At 36.4% G+C, this 20,879-nt stretch overlaps 1 protein-coding gene across 3 annotated transcripts in view; it reads right to left on the bottom strand.

Moving 5' to 3' along the window:
• Positions 1–19,804, bottom strand: part of zmp:0000000979 — a 96,134-nt gene extending 76,330 nt beyond the window's left edge. For all 3 annotated transcript variants that reach the window (XR_015499223.1, XM_087267544.1, XM_087267543.1), the window contains exons 1-8: positions 19,298–19,804; positions 18,069–18,200; positions 17,509–17,778; positions 7,069–7,192; positions 4,883–5,023; positions 2,377–2,576; positions 1,891–2,077; positions 1,633–1,766 (exon numbers count right to left, since the gene is read on the bottom strand). Coding sequence is in view for 2 of the 3 variants with exons in the window: in XM_087267544.1 (XP_087123670.1) it covers positions 1,633–1,766; positions 1,891–2,077; positions 2,377–2,576; positions 4,883–5,023; positions 7,069–7,192; positions 17,509–17,778; positions 18,069–18,170 (1,158 nt within the window). In the remaining variant the exon portion in view is untranslated. The remainder of the gene's footprint in view (positions 1–1,632; positions 1,767–1,890; positions 2,078–2,376; positions 2,577–4,882; positions 5,024–7,068; positions 7,193–17,508; positions 17,779–18,068; positions 18,201–19,297) is intronic.
• Positions 19,805–20,879: the final 1,075 nt, after the last annotated feature.

Here is a 20,879-nt window from a genome sequence, read left to right on the forward strand (position 1 = left end):
TTAATTGTTGAAGTATATTCAGTAGACAATCTAAAAAAATATATTGCTTAAGGGGGCTAATAATATCGACCTTAAAACTGTATATGGGTTTAAGTCATTAATTGATGACATGATGAATTTAAGGTGGAGTATTTTTTCAAAACATTCCAAAATGACAAAAGAGGTTATTTAGCAAACACGGATTTAAATTTTCAAGAATATGGGTTGTTTTTGATTGGGTTCCATTACTTGCGCTACATGGCTAGCCTGCTATGGAGCAGATTTTTTTCTGGTTTAGAGAAAACCCAAACTGGACCAAAGAACTGTAAGTCAAGTGACTCATAAATCAGTGAGCAGCTTTATTGCATCCGTTTTTGTTGTTGTTGTTGCTCCAAATTAAACCCATTTTCAAAGTATTTTAAGTCGAAATTTTATGTTTAGTTTTATTTCGATTATAATTATTGATCACACTGTTAAGAATTTCCAGTAGAAAATACAGTAACTTAATGGCAGCAGTTTACCAGTAACTTGCTGTAATTTGATTTACAGCACTGGTAAACTGCTGCCAGTAAGTATGCTGTATTTACATTTACAGCAAGATTTATCTTGCTGTATAGGTATTTACAGTATTATATTCTTAACTGCACTGTAAAAAATACTGTAAAATTTACACCATTACTGGCAAATTGAATGGCAAATTAACAATTACAACTGGGATGTAGTTTTATAGCATAATTGCAGTTGTTAATTTACTGTTCACTTTTAGTCAGAGCCAATAGCCTAGTGGTACAGTATGCCAACATATAGCACCCACGTGCTCACAGCAACCCGAGTTTGATTCCCGGCTCAAGGTCCTTTGTCGATCATTCCCCTTTCTCTGTTCCTAATACTTTCCTGTCTGAAATCTCTAATGTCCGATAATAGGTGAAAAACCCCTAAAAAATATTATTACAGAGCACTTGTAAATTTTACAGTATTACTGGTAATAAAAATCACCAGAAATACTGTAAATTTAAATCAATTTCTTACAGTGTCTGAAATACACAGTAATTTTTAAAATGCAACTTTAACATACAGCAACATATCAAATAACTGTCCTACAGTAAAATTCAGTTCACATTACAGTTAAATACTGTGTAATTTACAAAAATCATTAACAGTGCATATATTTGAATAGTGTTGAATTGACAGTTAATATGATTAATGGCTTAAATTAAATAGTAAATATTTACATTGGACTTTTAAAACATCTTTTGAGCAGTTTGTGAACCTACATTATTCAAATCAGTCGATTGATTTGCATTGATATGGTAATATTTGTTTTAAGTTGCCTTCAACTTTGTTGCAGCAGCAGTGTTTATTTCTGTCTTGTAAATGCGCCCAAATTACTTTATTTTCGATTATATGTCTGAACAAGAGAAGTGAATTGCTGAATCTCTCGTGAAAAACTGATGATCCTCTCATTTGTCAAGTGATGATTGGCTGTTTGCTGCACTTGTGCATTGTGTAATTGGCTGTATATTTCAAGCATTATGAAACCATTTGACTAGGTTGGATTTGTTTGGTTTTGTCAGCCAGAAACTTCATCTGCAGCTCTATCTGGGCCTCAGCACAATATTTTATTATACTGTAATTACCAAAAAACGTTCTTACCATTGGTAAAGTGATGTCAGAGTTTGAGTTGACCAGTGGGTTTTGGTTTATTTGTGGTAAGTGGAAGACTGTGAGGCTGGGATCTGTTTCTGTATTCACTCTTCTCAAGTGAGATTCATCTTCACAATGTCTTACTAAAGTAAAAAACAAGATGTACTGATATACTCATATTGATCACATGTATGACTTCATGCTTGTACCATGATGTAGATTTTACTGACTGTAAATGGCCAATAAATACAGATTTGTTGGTCTTACTTTGGCGGGATCCCTCCATGTGTCCACCGTAGTAATTAACCCGTGAAATTGGGCTGTAATCCAAAGAGGAATCCACATAGACTGACCTCAAAGTAGACATTTCTCCAACTGCTCTTCCACCCTCCACCCGACTGCGCTTCCCTCTGCCATTTAGATCCTTGGGACGGTCAGTCAGATGTGGGAGTATCTGGTGAATGCCAAAGTAAAATAAAACGGTCACAATCATTTAGACATTTGATCAAATTCACATGTACTGTCCACGTTTTTCATCGTACAGTCTCGAAAGCCAAATTCATCCCATAAACAACAGTATATTACATCAGTGAAATAGATTAACCATGAAAATGAAGTCAGATGCTGTTAAAGGTCAGATGTTTACTTTTGCGTAGACCTTTCAATGGGTCTGGTCTCATGATGGCTGAAGCACAGTGCCAGTTAAATGGTCAGAGGGGTTTTAAGGTCAATGGAGAAAGAGACAGGACATACTGTGGAAGGGTTTGTACTGGCTGCTAAAGTCACGGCTTCATCTTCAGTCTGATTGAGTGCTGTTTCTGTCTCTGGGGTTGGAATGATCTGAGTATGGCATGTGTTGATGGCTATCCTCACATTCTTGAGCCTTTTTCTGTCTTTTGGCTGCTCCTTCAGTTGGTCTTTCTCTTCTTGAGGCTTAAAGGTAAATTGTTCATCTGGAATCCAAATAGTTTCAGATATAAGACAATGTGCGAATATCATTTTTTTGGTATCATCTTTTATGTTGCTGTGAATGTGAAAGGTTTGTAATGTTCTAGAGGTGAAAGTGAATGATAAAGAACACTTAATCTGGATAGTCATAAATTCATCCATCCATCCATCCATCCATACACCTATACTTCCACCTATATATCCATCCATCTATTATTCTACCAATCTATCCATCCATATATCTATCCATACATCCATCCATCCTTCCATCCATCCATCCATCCATCCATCCATCCATCCATCCATCCATCCATCCATCCATCCATCCATCCATCCTTTCCACCATCCATCCACCTATATATCCATCCATCCATCCATCCATCCATCCATCCATATATCTATATATCCATCCATTTATTTATCCATCCATCCTTATATCTATATACTGTATCCATCAATCTATACAGCCATCTATCTATATATCTATATAGCCATCCATTCATCTATGCATCCATCCATCCATCCATCCATCCATAGATATATCTCCATCCATCCATATATCCATCCATTTATATATCCATCCATCCGTCCTTCCATCCATCCATCCATCCATCCATCCATCCATCCATCCATCCATCCATCCATCCATCCATCCATCCATCCATTTATTTATCCGTCCATCCATCCATTCATCCATCCATCCATCCATCCATCCATCCATCCATCCATCTTTTTATCCATCCATCCATCCATCCATCCATATATCTATATATCTATCTATTTATTTATCCATACATTCATATATCTATATATCCATCCATTCGTATATCTATATACTGTATCCATCCATCTATTTAGCCATCTATCTATATATCTATATAGCCATCCATTCATATATCCATCCATTCATCCATCCATCCATAGATATATCTCCATCCAACCATATATCCATACATTTATATATCCATCCGTCCATCTGTCCCTCCATCCATCCATCCATCCATCCATCCATCCATCCATCCATCCATCCATCCATCCATCCATCCATCCATCCATCCATCCATATATTTATATATCCATACATCCTTATATCTATACACTGTATCAATCCATCTATATATCCATCCATCTATATATCTACATAGCCAACTATCCATCCATCCATCCATCCATCCATCCATCCATCCATCCATCCATCCAATATATTTTAAGTTAAGTGGGTTAAAAGCACTGATTATACTGATAAACAAATTGTTTATAATTTACATGATTTAACATTTAGATATTAGTTGATTGATATAAAGCACAATCAATGTACAAAGCTTTTAATAAGTTATTTACAAATAGTATTTAGGGGCTGTACAAAATACTAAAATATCAGAGCTAATGTAAAAGAAATAGGTCTTCATCTGTGAAAGGATCAAGTTAATGAAATAAATGTGATAAGGAATTTAAAACAAGTATAAATATAAGGTGATAAATATATGCTATTGGTGTTAAAAATACAACACTGTATCACAGAAATGAACCACAGTACATTTTATGCAAACACAATAACACACCAACAATACTGCTTTTATTATCCTTTTGTCAAATAAATGCAGACCCTGACAAAATGTAATTGAAGAAATGTAATACAACATCTTAACTCCAGTCAATTACAATACACTGAAAAAATTATTCATTGATTTTTTCTAATGATTTACTACATTTTTTTAAGGTAAGGGTTTTACAAACAAGATACATGGGCTGAATTTGAAAAAACAAAGTAAGTTGAACAGTACTAAAATTAATTTGATTGTTTGATTGTTGTATTCAGCCCATATAAATTGTTTGCAACCACTTATCTTTAAAATAATTGATAAATCCAATTAATCATTTTTTTTCAGTGTATCATAAGTTATTATTCTGTATAAGCAGTTATTTACCAGTAATCTGATCACAGAATATGCTGCATCCATTCATAATGATTTACTTTTCAGAAATAAACTTTCACATTTACTTGGCAAAGAGAAGGTAAAATCCACACATAATGCTTTCATGTCTAATGTCTGTCATAATGTCTGAGCATGAATAGAGATCATTCAGAGGCCGGTATCTAATGTGTGTTAAAGATCTTAAAGATGTAAACATTTACCCTCTGAATGGACTCTGACTAAACATAGAAATACTTTTAGCATGTGTGTTTTGTGTTCGCTGGCGTTGTGGTGCAGCACCGGATGTTCTTGATCTAATCAAGAACTGCTTTTGAATAGTCATTGTTTACCTAGTTGTTAGTTTCGTTTGTGTTTTGATTTGTAATGAACTCTACCTGGTATCGTGGGTGTTTTGTCTTGGACTTGTATGTGAACCAGACCCTCTGTTATGGGCGGCAGAGGGTCTTGAGTTGGCTGGTTGGGTCGAGGAGATGAGAAGAAACGTGGGTGATATCTGACCTCTCCAACTTTCTCTCCTGAAACACATAGTCAGATTTACATTACACATGCTGTGTTCTATCGCCTTTTATCCCCCCTATGTCCTATTCATTTAGAACATTCTAACATTCAAAGTTGGAATTATTGAAAGTAAAAAAGCATTAAGGTCATCTCTCCTAGGTGTAATTTGCTTTCAAACTATTTTTAAAGTTCAGTTTTAGCTCTCCACTCCTCCATGAGCACCACAACATCTGCGATAATCCAACCAACCAACCAACCAACCATGCAACCAAACCAATCCACTAACCAACTAACCAACCTACCAACCAACCAACCAACCAACCAACCAACCAACCAACCAACCAACCAACCAACCAAACGAACCAACCAACCAACCAAACCAACCAACCAACCAACCAACCAACCAACCAAACCAACCAACCAACCAACCAACCAACCAACCAACCAACCAACCAACCAACCAACCAACCAACCAAGCTGTAAAGAAGCTGCAGATGTAAGCTGGCCCACTGGATCAATACAAAGACTCGTCTGTCACTGGGGTCTTTCAGGAATCAGTCTCATGCTCTCCACTCCTCCATGACCACTACAACATCTGCAACAATCCAACCAACCAACCAACCAACCAACCAACCAACCAACCAACCAACCAACCAACCAACCAACCAACCAACCAACCCACAAACCAACCCACAAACCAACCAATCAACCAACCAGACTCAGTAAGGAACGATTCTTCTCTGTCCAAACGTCCTGTGCAGAGCTACGGTCTAGGTACCAGAAGCTGAAGAACCCTGGACCTCCAATGTGGAGAAGCTGCAGGTGTGAGCAGGACACCAGCTGGTGTACATGCTGGCCCACGGGATCAGTGCAGAGACTCGTCTGTCACTGGGGTCTTTCAGGAATCAGTCCCATGCTCTCCATTTTATTTTTATTTTAAATGCGTGTGCTTGTAAAACAATCAAATTTGCACAAAGAAGTTATGGGTTTTTTTCTGTAAACAAGTAGTTACTCCACCCAGTTTAAAGCATCTTTATGGGTGTTTTACTTTATAACTTACATGGTTCAAGAGATGTGGATTTGGATTACATGGATCTGGAACAGAGAAATGCGTTTTGAGAAACACACGTCACTACATCTTTTCCCAAGCGATGCATCGTACTATGATAGTTCAGCCGGGAGTTATGTTGTTGTTTGTGAAACGCACCCCAGACCAATCACAAACTAACCAAGCCAACCAACCAACCAACCAATTGGTTTAATTTTTTTTTTTTCTTAGTTGAAAGTACAATTTAAATTGTAACATGGGTATATAATTAATACATAAACAAAAGAACAAACTAATCAATCAATACATCAATAAACCAAACCAACCAACCCAACGAACCAACCAACCAACCAAGCCAACTGATCAACTGACTGACCAACCAACCAACCAATATTTTGATAAGTTGTATGCAATAACACAAATTATAACTACCAACCAACCAATCAATCAATCAATCAATATTTTGACCAGCTGTATACAATAACACACAACTATAATTTTATGACAGATTTTTTTTTCCTCTGTTAAAAGTAAATTTTTAATTGTAACATTGGTATAAAATTAATAAATAAACAAAAGAACAAACTAATCAATCAATAAATCAATAAAGTAATCAACCACCTAAACCAACCAAACCCAACCAACCAACCAACCAACCAAATCAACCAAGATTTTGACCAGTTGTATACAATAACACACAATTCAAAATTTATTATAACAACATTTTTTATTTTCCTAATTTAAAGTAAAACTAACTTAAATTGTAACATAAACAATATTGTAAAATTAAGAAATAAACAAAGGAAGACACAAATCATTTAATCAATCTATCTTACACCAAACTTTTGAACAGTACTATGCATTCAAACTGAGTTAATAATTTGTTATGACAGAACTTTTACATTTCCCCAATTAAAGCATTGACTTTATAAATGAATAAACAAACAAATATTACCCCAAACTTTTAAACAATAGTAGAACAGTAGGTAAAAGTATTTATTTGTAGACCCTCACCTTTCACCAGGCTGGAGTTGCAGCACTTGTCTGCAGGTCTGTGATGGATGTGGATGGTTTGTGTTGCAGGTTTAGCGGCTGGCAACAAGGGGTGCTTTACCTCAGAAAGAGATCCGGCCTTTGTCTAAAAGAAACAAAGAAGCAAATGTAAAGAGCAGCACACATGTTTGATTTTCACATCTTCATGATTATCCAGGCCTCTGCAAACATGGAGGTTTTTCACATTATCTCTTTTGAAGCCACTGAGACATGATGTTCACTTATTTTCAAGGTCATTTGTCTGTATTAGCAGGATGGGTTTCTGTACACACACACTCACGCACACATACACACACACACACACACACACAACTTGAATGCAGAGCTCAGTCACGCTGGACTTCTTTTTGGATGTAATGCCTTGCAATGGATTCAAAGGAATAGAAGAGAAGTGAGATGTTTTGATCTCCTGGGCTGAGCATTTAACAATAATAAAGAGAAACCAGGTGCCAGACTTAAATGCTTCCAAATCAGTTACCTTAAAGAGTCTAAAGAGGGACAAAAAATACTTTGTTTTTAAATCTTAAATCATGCTAAAATTAAAAATGTTATCTCTTATAAGTATTAGTAATTAATAATATTTATATAAATTGTATTTAGGGGCGGTAGGTGGCTCAATGGTTAGCACTGTCTCCTTACAGCAAGAAGGTCACTGGTTCGAGTCCCGTCTGGGGCATTTGGCATTTCTGTTTGGAGTTTGCATGTTCTCCCCGCGTTGGCGTGGCTTTCCTCCAGGTGTTTCGTTTTCTCCCACAGCCCAATTTGACCCGTAAATGTTTTTTTTTTTTGAAAACTGCTTTTATTCTTGCCAAAATAAAACAAATAAGACTTTCTTCAGAAGAAAAAATATTATCAAACATACTGTGAAAATGTCATTGCTCTGTTCAACATAATTTGGAAAATATTTAAAAAAGAAAAAAAAAAATCAAAAGTGGACTAATAATTCTGACTTCAACTGTATGTGGTAACCTGTGGTAAAGTGTAACCTATGTGTAAAAAAGGTTAAATAGTTATTTTGCTTTTATGCTGTGAATGTTTCATTTAATTATTTTTGTCTATTTTACTTTAAGTAAATCAAAACTAAAAATCAAACCATTAACTATATATGTTTATAACTAATGCTAATTTTATTTTAGCTAGTAGCCAATTAAAATTTTTCTTTAAACTTATGAACATAAATATGAAAACATGAAGATAATTGTAAAAAACAAACAAACAAACATAAAAAACATTTTAAAAATAAGAAATGACAAAGAATTTTATTACTAAAACATTGAAAGTCTTATTTTGAACAAAACATAACAGAAAATGTAATTGAACAGACTTAAATTCAACTGTCTATAAAAATAATTTTTTTTTTCTTATTAAACTACAGAAATTACAAAAAAAAAAAAAAAAACAATAACACTGGTCTGGAGTTTTTACTTTATATTATTTTATTACTTATAAACATTTAATTAAATTTTTCATTTAGATTTCCTTCCAGCCAACAACAATGCTGTTGTTATGTGTGTAATTGCGCATGAATCATCTGAATTGCGCTTGTCTTTTTTTCGGAAGATGACTGTGGTGTTATTCAGCACACCTGTGTTGTTTACACTGAGCTAGAGCTGAACGTGACGGATGGAGACTCACTCAGACCACCCACACCGAACACCCCTCTCCCTGGATCCCATCCAAATCCCTGTCCAAACCCTCATGCATGTGAAGTAAACACACTGATTACTACATTCAGCTCTCATCACCTGGACCAGGCCACGTCTGCCCAGACAGAGAGACATTTCAATCAAATTCTGCTGCAGTTTTATTCCGTGTCATTGAAGTTTCTCTTTTCCTCCTCTGATGATTCATGCGGGTTGCTGGACATTGTGAAAATTAAACCACCATGGAGTTTACCTTTCACAATCAAGATGCACACCTGATTCTTTTCACCTTGCTGATTTCACAGAGAGAAAAGCTACATTTATTCTGCAGAGTTTTCGTTTTTTAACACTGGAATTACCAGAATCCATATGACTAAAATGGACAAAGCAGTCATTCTGACCATTCATACAAGATAGAATTTTTGTCACATCATATTTACATTCAAAGCTTCTACTTAGATTTTGGAATTAAGATTTGAATGTCTGAAGTCATATTTACTATTTCCATATTTATTTATTACGTCATTACTTAAAAAATGTTTGATCTATTTTTGTATCATCGCTTATGATTTTGAGTTAGCCCACTTGCAAAGGTTGTTTTACTATTTTAGATTTTCTACATTTGGAGCTTGAACCACTTTCGTTTAGACAATTTCATTCTGAAAAGACCTTATCAGCTGGAAGCATTACTGTTAAAAAGAGTGGTTTGAAGTTATGAATTGAACAATCCACTTCTGGTTATCATAATTTAAAGACTTTGAGCCCTATCATACACCCAGCGCAATGCAACGTCAGGCATGATGCAAGTGTTTTTTGCTTGTTTAAGTAGGGCGCAAGTATCATTTTTACATTTTGGGTCATGTATATGCATTTGCACCCATTTCTGCACCCATGGGCGTGTTGGTCTGAAAATGAGGTGTGTTAAGTGTACATTGTTGGCACATTGTTATTTTGAGGCAACTGAAATAGATTATGCCATTGACCAACTAAAAGCTGAAGTATGTGAAGAATGGAAGAGACTTCTTTCATAGATTGTATTTAACCTTGCACAGATTGTCTTTAAATATTTTGTGACATGTAAATAGCATTGAAAGAGAGGTAAAGAAGACATTGTATAGCTACTTTTAGCTTCGGTATGTTTTCAGTCATGTTAGGCTTTAGATTTTTGGCTTTATGTGTTTTTCAGTCTAATAGAAAGAACATTTAGCAAAAACACGTTTATGTGTGTCTTTTAACAAAATGTATTAATTTGTGTCTGTAGATTTCAATTATGGGGTGACGCAGTGGGGCAGTAGGTAGTACTGTTGCCTCAGCAAGAAGGTTGCTGGTTTGAGCCTCAGCTGGGTCCATTGGCATTTCTATAGCACCTATGTTCTACTCGTGTTCGCATGGGTTTCCTCCGGGTGCTCTGGTTTCCCTCACAAGTCCTAAGACATGTGGTACAGGTGAATTGGGTAATATCAAATTGTCCATAGTGTATGTGTGTGAATGAGAGTTTATGGGTATTTCCCAGTGATGAGTTGCAGCTGGAAGGGCATCGGCTGTAAAAAAATATGCTGGATGTGTTGGTGGTTCATTCCGCTGTGGCGACCATGGATTAACAAAGGGACTAAGGTGAAAAGAAAATTAATTAATGAAGATTTCAATTACAATATATAAAGTCTGTTTTATATGTTTGTTTTCTCAAAAGATATTTTTTTCCTCCTGCACACAGAGCCTTATAAATAATATATACTCCAAACTTCAAAGGTTTATTCAGGTTTTCACGAAGGGATATATTCATATATAATTTGCCTGATTATATACAATGTTTTATTCTATTTTTTTATTATTTTTTGGCTGCCTTCAGTATTTTCTGAATTACGGTGTGATAAATGAATTCCCCAAACCCCTAAGAAAAAACCCTAAAAAAAACTAAACAGAACAGTTTGACTCTAGTATGTTATAAAAAAGAAAGATTTTTAACCTGGCTTCCCCCAATGTTCAGATTTTTGTGTGTGTGCTGTATTACATAAATGAAGAGTTCAGATGCAAAATCCTCTAAATCCATCAGACCTCTTTTCTTGTAAATGAGCATTTTCTATCAGGCTCCTCTGATTAGGTTCAGAAGTTTCATTTTATATGTAATGAAAAGGTTATTGGCTGGTAAATAAACTACCTTATTTCAAAAATGTAACTTCAGACAATTCTTTGTCTTTTAACAAGGTAGATTTTCTTTTGTGTCAAAAGCAGCTACATAAATCCACGTCTCCTTTTTTATTATGTTTGTTTTTTGTTTTTATTTTGCAAAAACTTCTAAATCGACATATTGGGACAAAACACTAAAGATGCTAATTATTTTACCAAACACAAAACACATTACATACATATACATTACATATATAAATCTGTCAGGTAAGTTCATTCCATTGTGATAAACCAGGCGAAGAAGGAAAATGAATAAATGAAATCTGTCGAGTAAGTGCTTTAATCAATAACATTAAAATTGACACTAATTGAATCTTAACTATCTGTTGTCATTTCTGATGTTTGGGATATATATTTAATGTAAGTAGAGCAATGTAAACATTGCAAACATTGTAAGCTAAGCTTGGTTGATTCAAATAATTTAGTGTAAAACTTTGTGACACATCAGTATCTGTGCATTGTCCATTAATATAAAAAGCTTATCAGACAGATAGGTTATCGTTAATGAAATTAGCATCCATTAGCAAATAAAACAGAAGATAGGCCTACTGGGCTAAAATGGGATGTCTCTCAGACACTTTTAGAAGCTGTCATTCATTTATTCTCACCATACTCAAGGTCTTGGTCTCTTGTTTATCCTCATAGCATCCATGCGGGAGAAAAGAACGACATCTTAACTTTGTCAAAGTAGCGTCACTGCGCAAAAACACATTATGAATACATGTTACACTTCCGACTGCATTGTGTTTTCTTTTTCTTATAATGCAAAGAGTTTCGAGGTAAGGGACATTTTCATTTGCATTGAAGCGGACCTTACAGAGGAACTAGGAAATATGACGGTCGTTTTCATGTTAGTTGAGTAGCTGTATAGAATCAAAGATATATGTGTAAAGTGTAGCATGAGCACACATTGCTTTGTATCTTCTAAAGAAAACCAAGCCTTTAAAATACCCTGTGGACCACCTCTTTAAAGCGACTTTTTTCAGCTTTATAATCAGCTTTATAATTGAATTTTCTCTGTATAGTTAGCACTTCTCGTGTGTATCACCTCATATTGGTGAATCACTGAAGGTCTCCTCAATTGTAGGTCACTTTGGACAAAAGACTAAATGCCTGCTAAATGACTAAATGTAAATTTGTAGCTACGTTTAGTGTCTAACATGCATTTTCAGAGAATGGAGATCTTTTCCAAAACATAGTGGAAACACCAGAGTTGAAGAAAACGAAAACACACAAGTGTAAACGTCACTAGAGTCATTGGATTAATGGCCATATAATGAGGCACTGGTCAAGGGCTGTGGAGCATTAGCAGATTGTGCTGGTCTGGAATTGGATAGATTATAGACTGTGTGCTTATGCAAAATCCCCCAGGACGTCTTTATTAAGATTTGCGGCTCACGTCTCACAGAGGTCAGACGGCACATTATGGGGTAAATCGCTCGTTTGATTGACCTGGAATGTGTGGAAATTGAAGACACCTTGAGGACTGACCGCATATATGTGTGTGTGTGTGTTTTGCGGACTGAAGGCAGTGTTATCTGCTCGGCCCAGGTGCAGCTAAAGCCCTCAGTGAAAGATTACGGAGTCAAATGTAAAATGAACACACCACATTTCACCTACTTGCCTTTAGGATGGGGTTACGTCTCCGGCCAGGAGAGTTAAAGGTACGCCAATCAGACCTGGTAAGCTAATACCGCCTGCCGAGTCTGTCACCCTGACCTGAACCTGAGTTTCAACTTTTCTGGGCAGTAAAATTGTGGGAGATTTACTGTGGACTGACATACGTCCCAGATCAGGAGGAACTTCGGGGCTGATCTGCACAATGGTTCATTTGTAGGAGATCTGGGCCTCTTAACTGAAGAAGTTTGACAGATAATGAAGCGTTTCATGCAGCACTCGCTCATGTACGCGCGTGTTAACTCATAGATTCAGAGGACTGCTCTGTTTTGACGTTTTTTTCAGGATGTAATGCTATTTACACTTCGTCATTAAACCTTTAGATCCAGAGCAGTCAATCTGAGTGATGTTTCCAGAAATGTATGACCTTGGCATGAACATTATACTAATTACTAACACTAATTATACTAACAACTACTAATTACACATTAGCTACGTTTCCATCCACCTATTTTAATGCGCTTTTTGGAAAATCAGTTGATGGAAACGCCAAGATGCACATGAATTTTGAAATTGCAAATAAAAAAATCATATGCACAAAACTGAGTAGGATAAACGTTTGTTCTATAAGAAAATATGTGCATAAACTGCTATAGAAACACTTTTACTGAACAAATTCCAGTATGCTCATTAAAAAAAGTCATGTGATTTTGTCATAAGAGAACATGTGATGATAAAAATGTGTGTGTATGGACAAAGTCGCAGGCTGAGCACATTGCAAAACATCTAAAATGTTGATTTGGTCATTCTAAAACACTGTAACCATTTTAGTAATAGTGTTATTATATTAATATTTACCTCCAGAACTGTCAATAGCCTCTGCATTCTGTGTCTCATGGCTTCAAACGCCACCAAGAGTTCATTGTCATTGTGTATCTGCATCATCTTCTGAGGTGAAAACCATTTATTAAATAAAGAAAAGATTCACCAGTACATTCCATTTTACTGTTGAACTTTGGTGCCAGTTAATCAGGAAGTGACGATTTTATTCTCTTTGACTCGGGGAAACGCTGCTTTATTCGCACATCTTTTATGATATATTCTAGTTTTGCGCATAAATATAATTCACATTTTTGGATGAAAACATAGCTAGTGTTATTTTGATTAAAGATGTTTTGTTTTTAGAATTCATCCTAATTGACCTTTTAAGAAAGCCACTTTGTTTTACAGTATGTGTACTGATGTCACCGACTCGGTCCCAGTCATTCCCCTCGCTGGCCAGCAGAGGCTACCATCACCGGACTTCTGAACATTACATCATCCACTTACACTGACAAGCTTGCACACCTGCAGCACATCCAGTTAATGACCCACGCTCACACATTTAAGCAGCACACACACTCCAGTCCAGAGGGAAGTGTTGTTCTGCCCTGGCTACCATTTCTGAGCATTATATCCTTGCCTGATCTCCCGTGTATTACCTGGACTGTTTCCGACTCTGAGTTGCCTTCTGCCTGCCCCGAACCTTGCTTGTACTTTGACTCTGATCCTCGCTGCCTGCCCTGAACCACGCCTGATATCGACTCTCGAACTCTGAACCGCGACGCCTGCCACTGATCCATGTCTGCTATATCACTCCTTGACCGCCAGCCGCCAGCCCTTAGACCCATTCTGAATACTACTGATGGGAGTTCGCACGCAAGTGCGTGTTGTATGATTGTGATTCAACTGTGTCTAATAAATATACTGCAAATGGATCCCTCCGTGTCAGGCTCCTCGTTACAACTGAACATATATTTATAGTGTACTTGTGTAATAAAGTACTGGGCTGTATAAGGTAACATGGGTTAAGATAACGTTGAGTAGGTTGGTTACCTAGTTACTCTATTTATGTAATCACTATTGTAATTGAAGGTATAGTTTACTCCAAAAAATAAATGGTTCTAATCTTTTCTGAATTTCTTTATTCTGTTGAATAAAGAAGAATTTAGGAAACCATTGACACCCGTAGTTGGAACAAAAAAATAGTATGAAAGTCAATGGCGGCAGGTTTTTAACATTCTTTAGTAGGGGTGTGATGCTACACTGATCTTGCGGTTAGGTTCGATTACAATTAAAATGCCATTAATTTGGTTAAATTCGATATCTCGGTGCATCAAGTGTGCATTGACAATACTTTACATATATAATTAGATTTTTTCTTCACAACACTATTTTTTAAATTAAAATCTATAAATAAATTCAATTTTGTCTTTTAATACAAGCAGTCAGATATATGAACTTTACCCTTATTTTACCTGCTCAAAGAAAACACTCTTTTAGAATGTAAAACAAAATTCAACACATGCACAGAAGACAACATGAGCATTTAGAGCAAATAAATTCCCTTGTGTCTGGATCCACAAGTATCGCTTTAACAGCCAAGAGTAAAGAAAGTTACCTCACAAACACGCCAGCGGGTCAAATGTTCAAAGTGAGAGAGAGAAAGAGAGAGAGAGAGAGGCAGAGATGGAGATTTACAGCATTTCTCCCTAGTAGTGAAATAGCAGCTCATGTGCTGTGCCTTCTTCATTGTGGATGAAAGACTGTCCAGCAAACTCTAAAGCAGTTGAACTGTGCATAATTATCAAGCTTTATGTAGTTGGAGCGTTTTATTTACTCGCTCTCGCCTCCTTTGCCATAGTATTCTACTATGACAGCGTGCATAGGAGATCAATGACATAAGTACGTAATAACCGATAATGACTATTACTGAACGTATATCGAATTGTCCCCATCTGCATCGCGGTGCACCGAATAAACAATTAATTTTGACACCCCTATTCTTTAGTATAAAGAAAGAAACTCAAACAGGTTTGACTTTACAATGTGAATAGTGGAGGATGGGGGAATGATGGCAGAATGTTAATTTTGAGTGAACTATTCCTTTAAATATAGTAGTACACAGATGTAAAACAGAAATTAATACTAAAGTACAATTTTTTGTGGAAGGGTGCAGGGGATTGTACCTGCATATAATACAATGTTAATCAAACAAAGAACACTTAACAACATTTAATAAAAAGCCTAAAAACAGAGGAACTCTAAAGTACTCTTTCAAACAGTGGATTACATTTTTTTTTTTTTTCATGCTTTTAAGAAGTAGACTAAGGTCAATGTGTTGACTACCCAAGCCAAGCTCATTCTGATTACATACCTCTATATACATTTCTGGAGAGTGTCAAATTCATCCCAGGAGGTTTTCTTCTCTCTCATAAGTGCCATTTGCGCCTGCGGATCTCACGTAAAAAAAGGACGCTGACGCTATCGACTGACTGAATGACTGACCAACCGACCGATCTCCCCACCCTTACTCTTTCCTAAACCTAACCAACAAATAAAAAAATACATGTTTAAAAAATAAAATAAATTATATATATATATATATATATATATATATATATATATAATTTATTTATTTATTTATTTATTTTTTAATTATTATACTTGTTATTTTTGGTCTACCATAAATGCTTGTTGGTATGAAAAACAATACACATTAACCATATTTCAAATTCCATCATATATTAAAACACCACCACTGTTTGACAAGCCTACACACATTTACACTGTTAAAAATAAGTTTTAACGTGCAGTTTTTAAAAACTTTACCTATATCTTTTTGTAAAATACACAAACACAATTGGCGAGGCAGTGGTGCAGTAGGTAGTGCTGTCGCTTCACAGCAAGAAGGTTGCTGGGTCGCTGGATCGAACCTCGGCTTAGTTGGCGTTTCTCTGTGAAGTTTGCATGTTCTCCCTGCCTTTGTGTGGGTTTCCTCCGGGTGCTCCAGTTTCCCCCACAGTCCAAAGACATGCGGTACAGGTGAATTGGGTAGGCTAAATTGTCTGTAGTGTGTGAATGTGTGTGTGGATGTTTCCCAGAGATGGGTTGCGGCTGGAAGGGCATCCGCTGCGTAAAAGCCTGCTGGATAAGTTGGTGGTTCATTCCGCTGTGGCGACCCCGGATTAATAAAGGGACTAAGCCGACAAGAAAATTAATGAATGAAATGAACAAACACAATAGCAAAATGATGACATTCTGCACACATAATGCATGAGCACTTGCCAACCAAAACAGCAATGGCAGGATACAGGAGGGTTTTTGTGTATTTCTTTACATGGTGACAACCAGCTTTACTAGCCTGACATACATCATAAGGCGCTTTTAGTTGTTTTTGTGCACCTGTGTGAAAGACAAAATATGTCCCAGGAGCTACGTTTTTTTTTTTTTTGCAGTTTTTGTGAATCCACTGTGTACACTTTTTCAGATCTCAAATTTGTAGGCCGCTACCAAGTGTCTACTGACTGAATGACTGACTGATCGACTGATCAACTGATCAACTGACCCACCCTCCTCCTTCCTTAAACCCAACCAATAGTGTTTTCAAAAGCACCGATTGAACACCCCATCTCCTTCCCTAATCCAAATGATAGTGTTTAAAAAAAACAATACAGAAAAAGAAAAGCCCCCTGATTTTTACCATGTTTTCAGATTTTACCACATTCTCACCCTGTTTTTTTTTACTTGTGTGTTTTATTTTTTGGCTTCTGTTTTTGTCTTACCTTTCTGGAACTGTTCTTCATGGAACTGGAACCCTGTTGTCATGGTCAACTCAGCCCTGCTTATCAAGTTTGACAACATACATGTCGAGCTACCGACAAACTGGTAACAGTGGAAAAGCCATCCATATGGAGATAGGCGGTAATCTGGTAAGTGCCAGAGGGTCATACTGCCCCATAGCCTTTGTTTTAAAGTTTAAATGCAGCCAAACGTAGCTCTGGCAACATAATTTGTGATCTATAGAAATGTATATAGGGCTACGTTTTCAGAATGAGCCTATATTGGTAAAAGTAGTAACATTTGTTGTACATGTTTACATTTTTAGAATCGCTACTCTACTTCACAAAAGTACCTTCTTTTGTCCAAAGGCCAGAATCGCTCCAGTCAGGTCTTGCAGTGTGTGCAGCTGCTTCTCAACTTCCTGTTTTGGGCAGCTCTGAGCCTTCCTCTTCCTGTTCACCTGGCCAGATTGATATGCGTGTGCCAGATCTTCTGAATACAGAATAAGAGGTCCTCTTCTCGTACTGTAGGTCTTAGGAGGTACCGGCTCCAGGCCTCCAAAAAAATGTCCACTCCTGGTGAGACGCAGCAGGGGAGGCTGGGATTTCCAGTTAAAGTAGTCCTAGTTTCGATAAAGACCCTGTTTTCATTCACTTTTTTTTTGAGTGCATTCAAATAAACAAACCGTTTGTATGTCTGATCTCGATTCTGTGTATTGACGTAATTCTGTATAAAAACTGCTAAATGAAACTACTTTGACCCATTTCAGGCCATTGTGTCAGTTTATACTGCTGTAATTTCTGTGTAAATTCATTCATGCCAGCTCGGAGCTGCATTAAACAGTCTGTGTCAAGACAAACAAATTCTACTTTCAAACATATGCCGTGTAAATTTGGCTTCAGAAACGCTTACCTCTGGTTCAAAACAGACCTCCAGTCTTCCATCATGACCGTCTTCAGCTGGCACAAACTGGGCATACCCACGACTCAACAATGACAGGACAAAATCTTTCATTGTGGAGTTGAATGCTCTTTAAAATGAACGCTGAAAAAAAAGTGATCATAGTTTTTAAAATCACTTCAAATTGAGTTCAACTTTTGTAAAATTGATAGTGCTGCAACTGTAATGCATAAAATAAAGGTTATTTATTGGCATATACTAAAGGGTTTCATGAAGACAGGGTGTTTCGTTGTAGTGTAAAAAACCATATATATATATATATATATATATATATATATATATATATATATATATATATATATATATATATATATATATATATATATATATATAGAGTTTGCATGTTCTCCCTGCGTTCGCGTGGGTTTCCTCCGGGTGCTCCGATTACCCCCACAGTCCAAAGACAGGTGAATTTGGGTAGGCTAAATTGTCCGTAGTTAATGAGTGTGTGTGTAAATGTGTGTGTGGATGTTTCCCAGAGATGGGTTGCAGCTGGAAGGGCATCCGCTGCGTAAAAAACTAGGTTGGCGGTTCATTCCGCTGTGGCGACCCCGGATTGATAAAGGGACTAAGCCGACAAGAAAATGAATAAATGAATGAATGAATGAATAAATGAATAATAATAATAATAATAATAATAATAGTAATGTAGCGCTAAATGATTTTCAATTACTCTTTTGCAAAAGAAATACATTTGAAAATTCAAGGATAACAGCAACAGCCTTACTATTAAAAATTGGTCATTTTTTTCTTTTAAGGTCAGTAAGACGACCTCACTTCCATCAGATTCCACTAGGTCCTAAAGCTTTTGATGGGTTATTTTCACAATCTAATGGCTTAGCAGTCAAAACTGAACAAATGAGCCCATGTATGGGACAAATTCTGAACCTTTAAAAGTGTAAAGAACCTTTTAATTAAATAAAAGATTCCATAGGTGCTAAATATTCTTTGTGGAACCTTCACCGCCAAAAAAGCCATACATTTAAGAGTGAATAATGAAAGGTAATATACTGTCAATGGAAAGGCTCTTTGGGGAAACTAAAATGAATCATGTTTGTTATTACTTTAAAATATTGTATTGTAGTGTTTTTTGTTTCTTAGTTTCAAAGAACCTGAAACAGCATAAATTAAGGAAAGCGGAGTCAGCATTTTCCACAGTTGTTCAACACATTTATACTCACTGTTGTTGATTATGTCGCAGGGCTCGTCTCCTCATTGACCATTTTGCTTTAATTCAGAATGCATTTGCTTGTTCGCTCAGCATCCCCACCCGCTGCTTTTTACATGCTATAGAGCAATTTCGTCCCATGTTGTGAATGTCTGTGTTTGCTGAGTTTTTTCTGTTGCCAGGTTCTTCACAGCTCCTCTCTACAGCACTGTTTTCATGTTGCCTTGGTTGCAACCAAGCAATTACCCCCTCCTGGTCAGACCAGCAACTCTGACTACCTTTGCTAAACCTGCCAAAAATACAAACAAATGCTAAATGAGAGCTTTTGTGAATAACTTGAGCCAGGGCCTCATCCTGTCATATGCTCAGGATAGCACATCCCTAATTATAGTGTTATTGACTGAGCTGCGAGAAGCAGATTTTTGCTTCCTTTACAGAAAACCCCTCCATCAATCAAACTGACGGGAGAAATTGTTCAAATGTATGACTAAAAGACCTGCAGGATGTCCTTAAGTAATGTGACAGGATACCGTGACAGTTTGAGAAACAAAAACATACAAGACATTGAAAGAAAGGTGGAGAGTGGGGTGGGGTGGGGGGAGAGGTTATTGCGTGGTGTGTGACAGCAGGTGTTATTGTGTCTAACAAACATGTTTGGGATCAGCATATTGGGGAAAACTGTAGATTTAGGTCTCATTATGTTAATGCTAGTAACAGGGATAGTTCACCCCAAAATGGTCATCATTTACTCACTCTTCACTTGTTTGAAACCAGTTTGAGTTCTTTGTTCTGTTGAACACAAATTAAGATATTTTGAAGAATGTTGGAAACCTGTAAAAATTGACAGCCATTGTATAAAAAACAAATATGAAACCCAATGGTTACCGGTTTCCAACATTGTAACATGTTTGAACAACATATTTAAAACATTCTATGTTATTTTTAGTGGTTCAAATGTAACCTTATAAAGCTCCATGAACACTTTTGTGAGCTGCTGATAAAGCAAAAAAACATCTTTGGTAATGTTTTGCTAATGTTGTATGTCTTAGGTCAGGGTGCGCGTTTACTACAGGCAATACAATGCTTGAATGTTGTGCTGGAAATACATTGTGCTGCCAGTAGTATACTTGTACCATAAAAAACTGACACGGAAGAGAAGACAACGGCAAACAAAGTCATATTTACAGTTTTTTTTGGCACACCAAACTGTTGAATGTCTTGGGACATCTGCTGGCTATGGAGGATAAGAGAGCTCTCGGATTTTTTCTGAAATATCTTCATTTGGATTCCAAAGATGGTCTCTGATTTCATCAATCTTTTATCCAATATTTTTATTGATTTTGTATAGTATTCAATTTTCTCACAACACACATATTGAACAACATTTTTAACACACTGTAAAAAAATACATAAATTTATGTTATTTTTCTGGCAGCATTAAAATACGGCTGTTAAATTACAGAAAATGACCATAAAATAACACGTTAAAGTACAGAAATTTACCATAGCATAACAGACGCTAAATTACAGAAATTTGCTGTGGAATAGATGCTAAATTACAGAAAATTACCATAGAACAACAGATGTTAAATTAC

The sequence above is a fragment of the Danio rerio genome, chromosome 9, assembly GCF_052040795.2.
Source record: "Danio rerio strain M-AB ecotype USA chromosome 9, GRCz13ab, whole genome shotgun sequence".
NCBI lineage: Eukaryota > Metazoa > Chordata > Actinopteri > Cypriniformes > Danionidae > Danio > Danio rerio.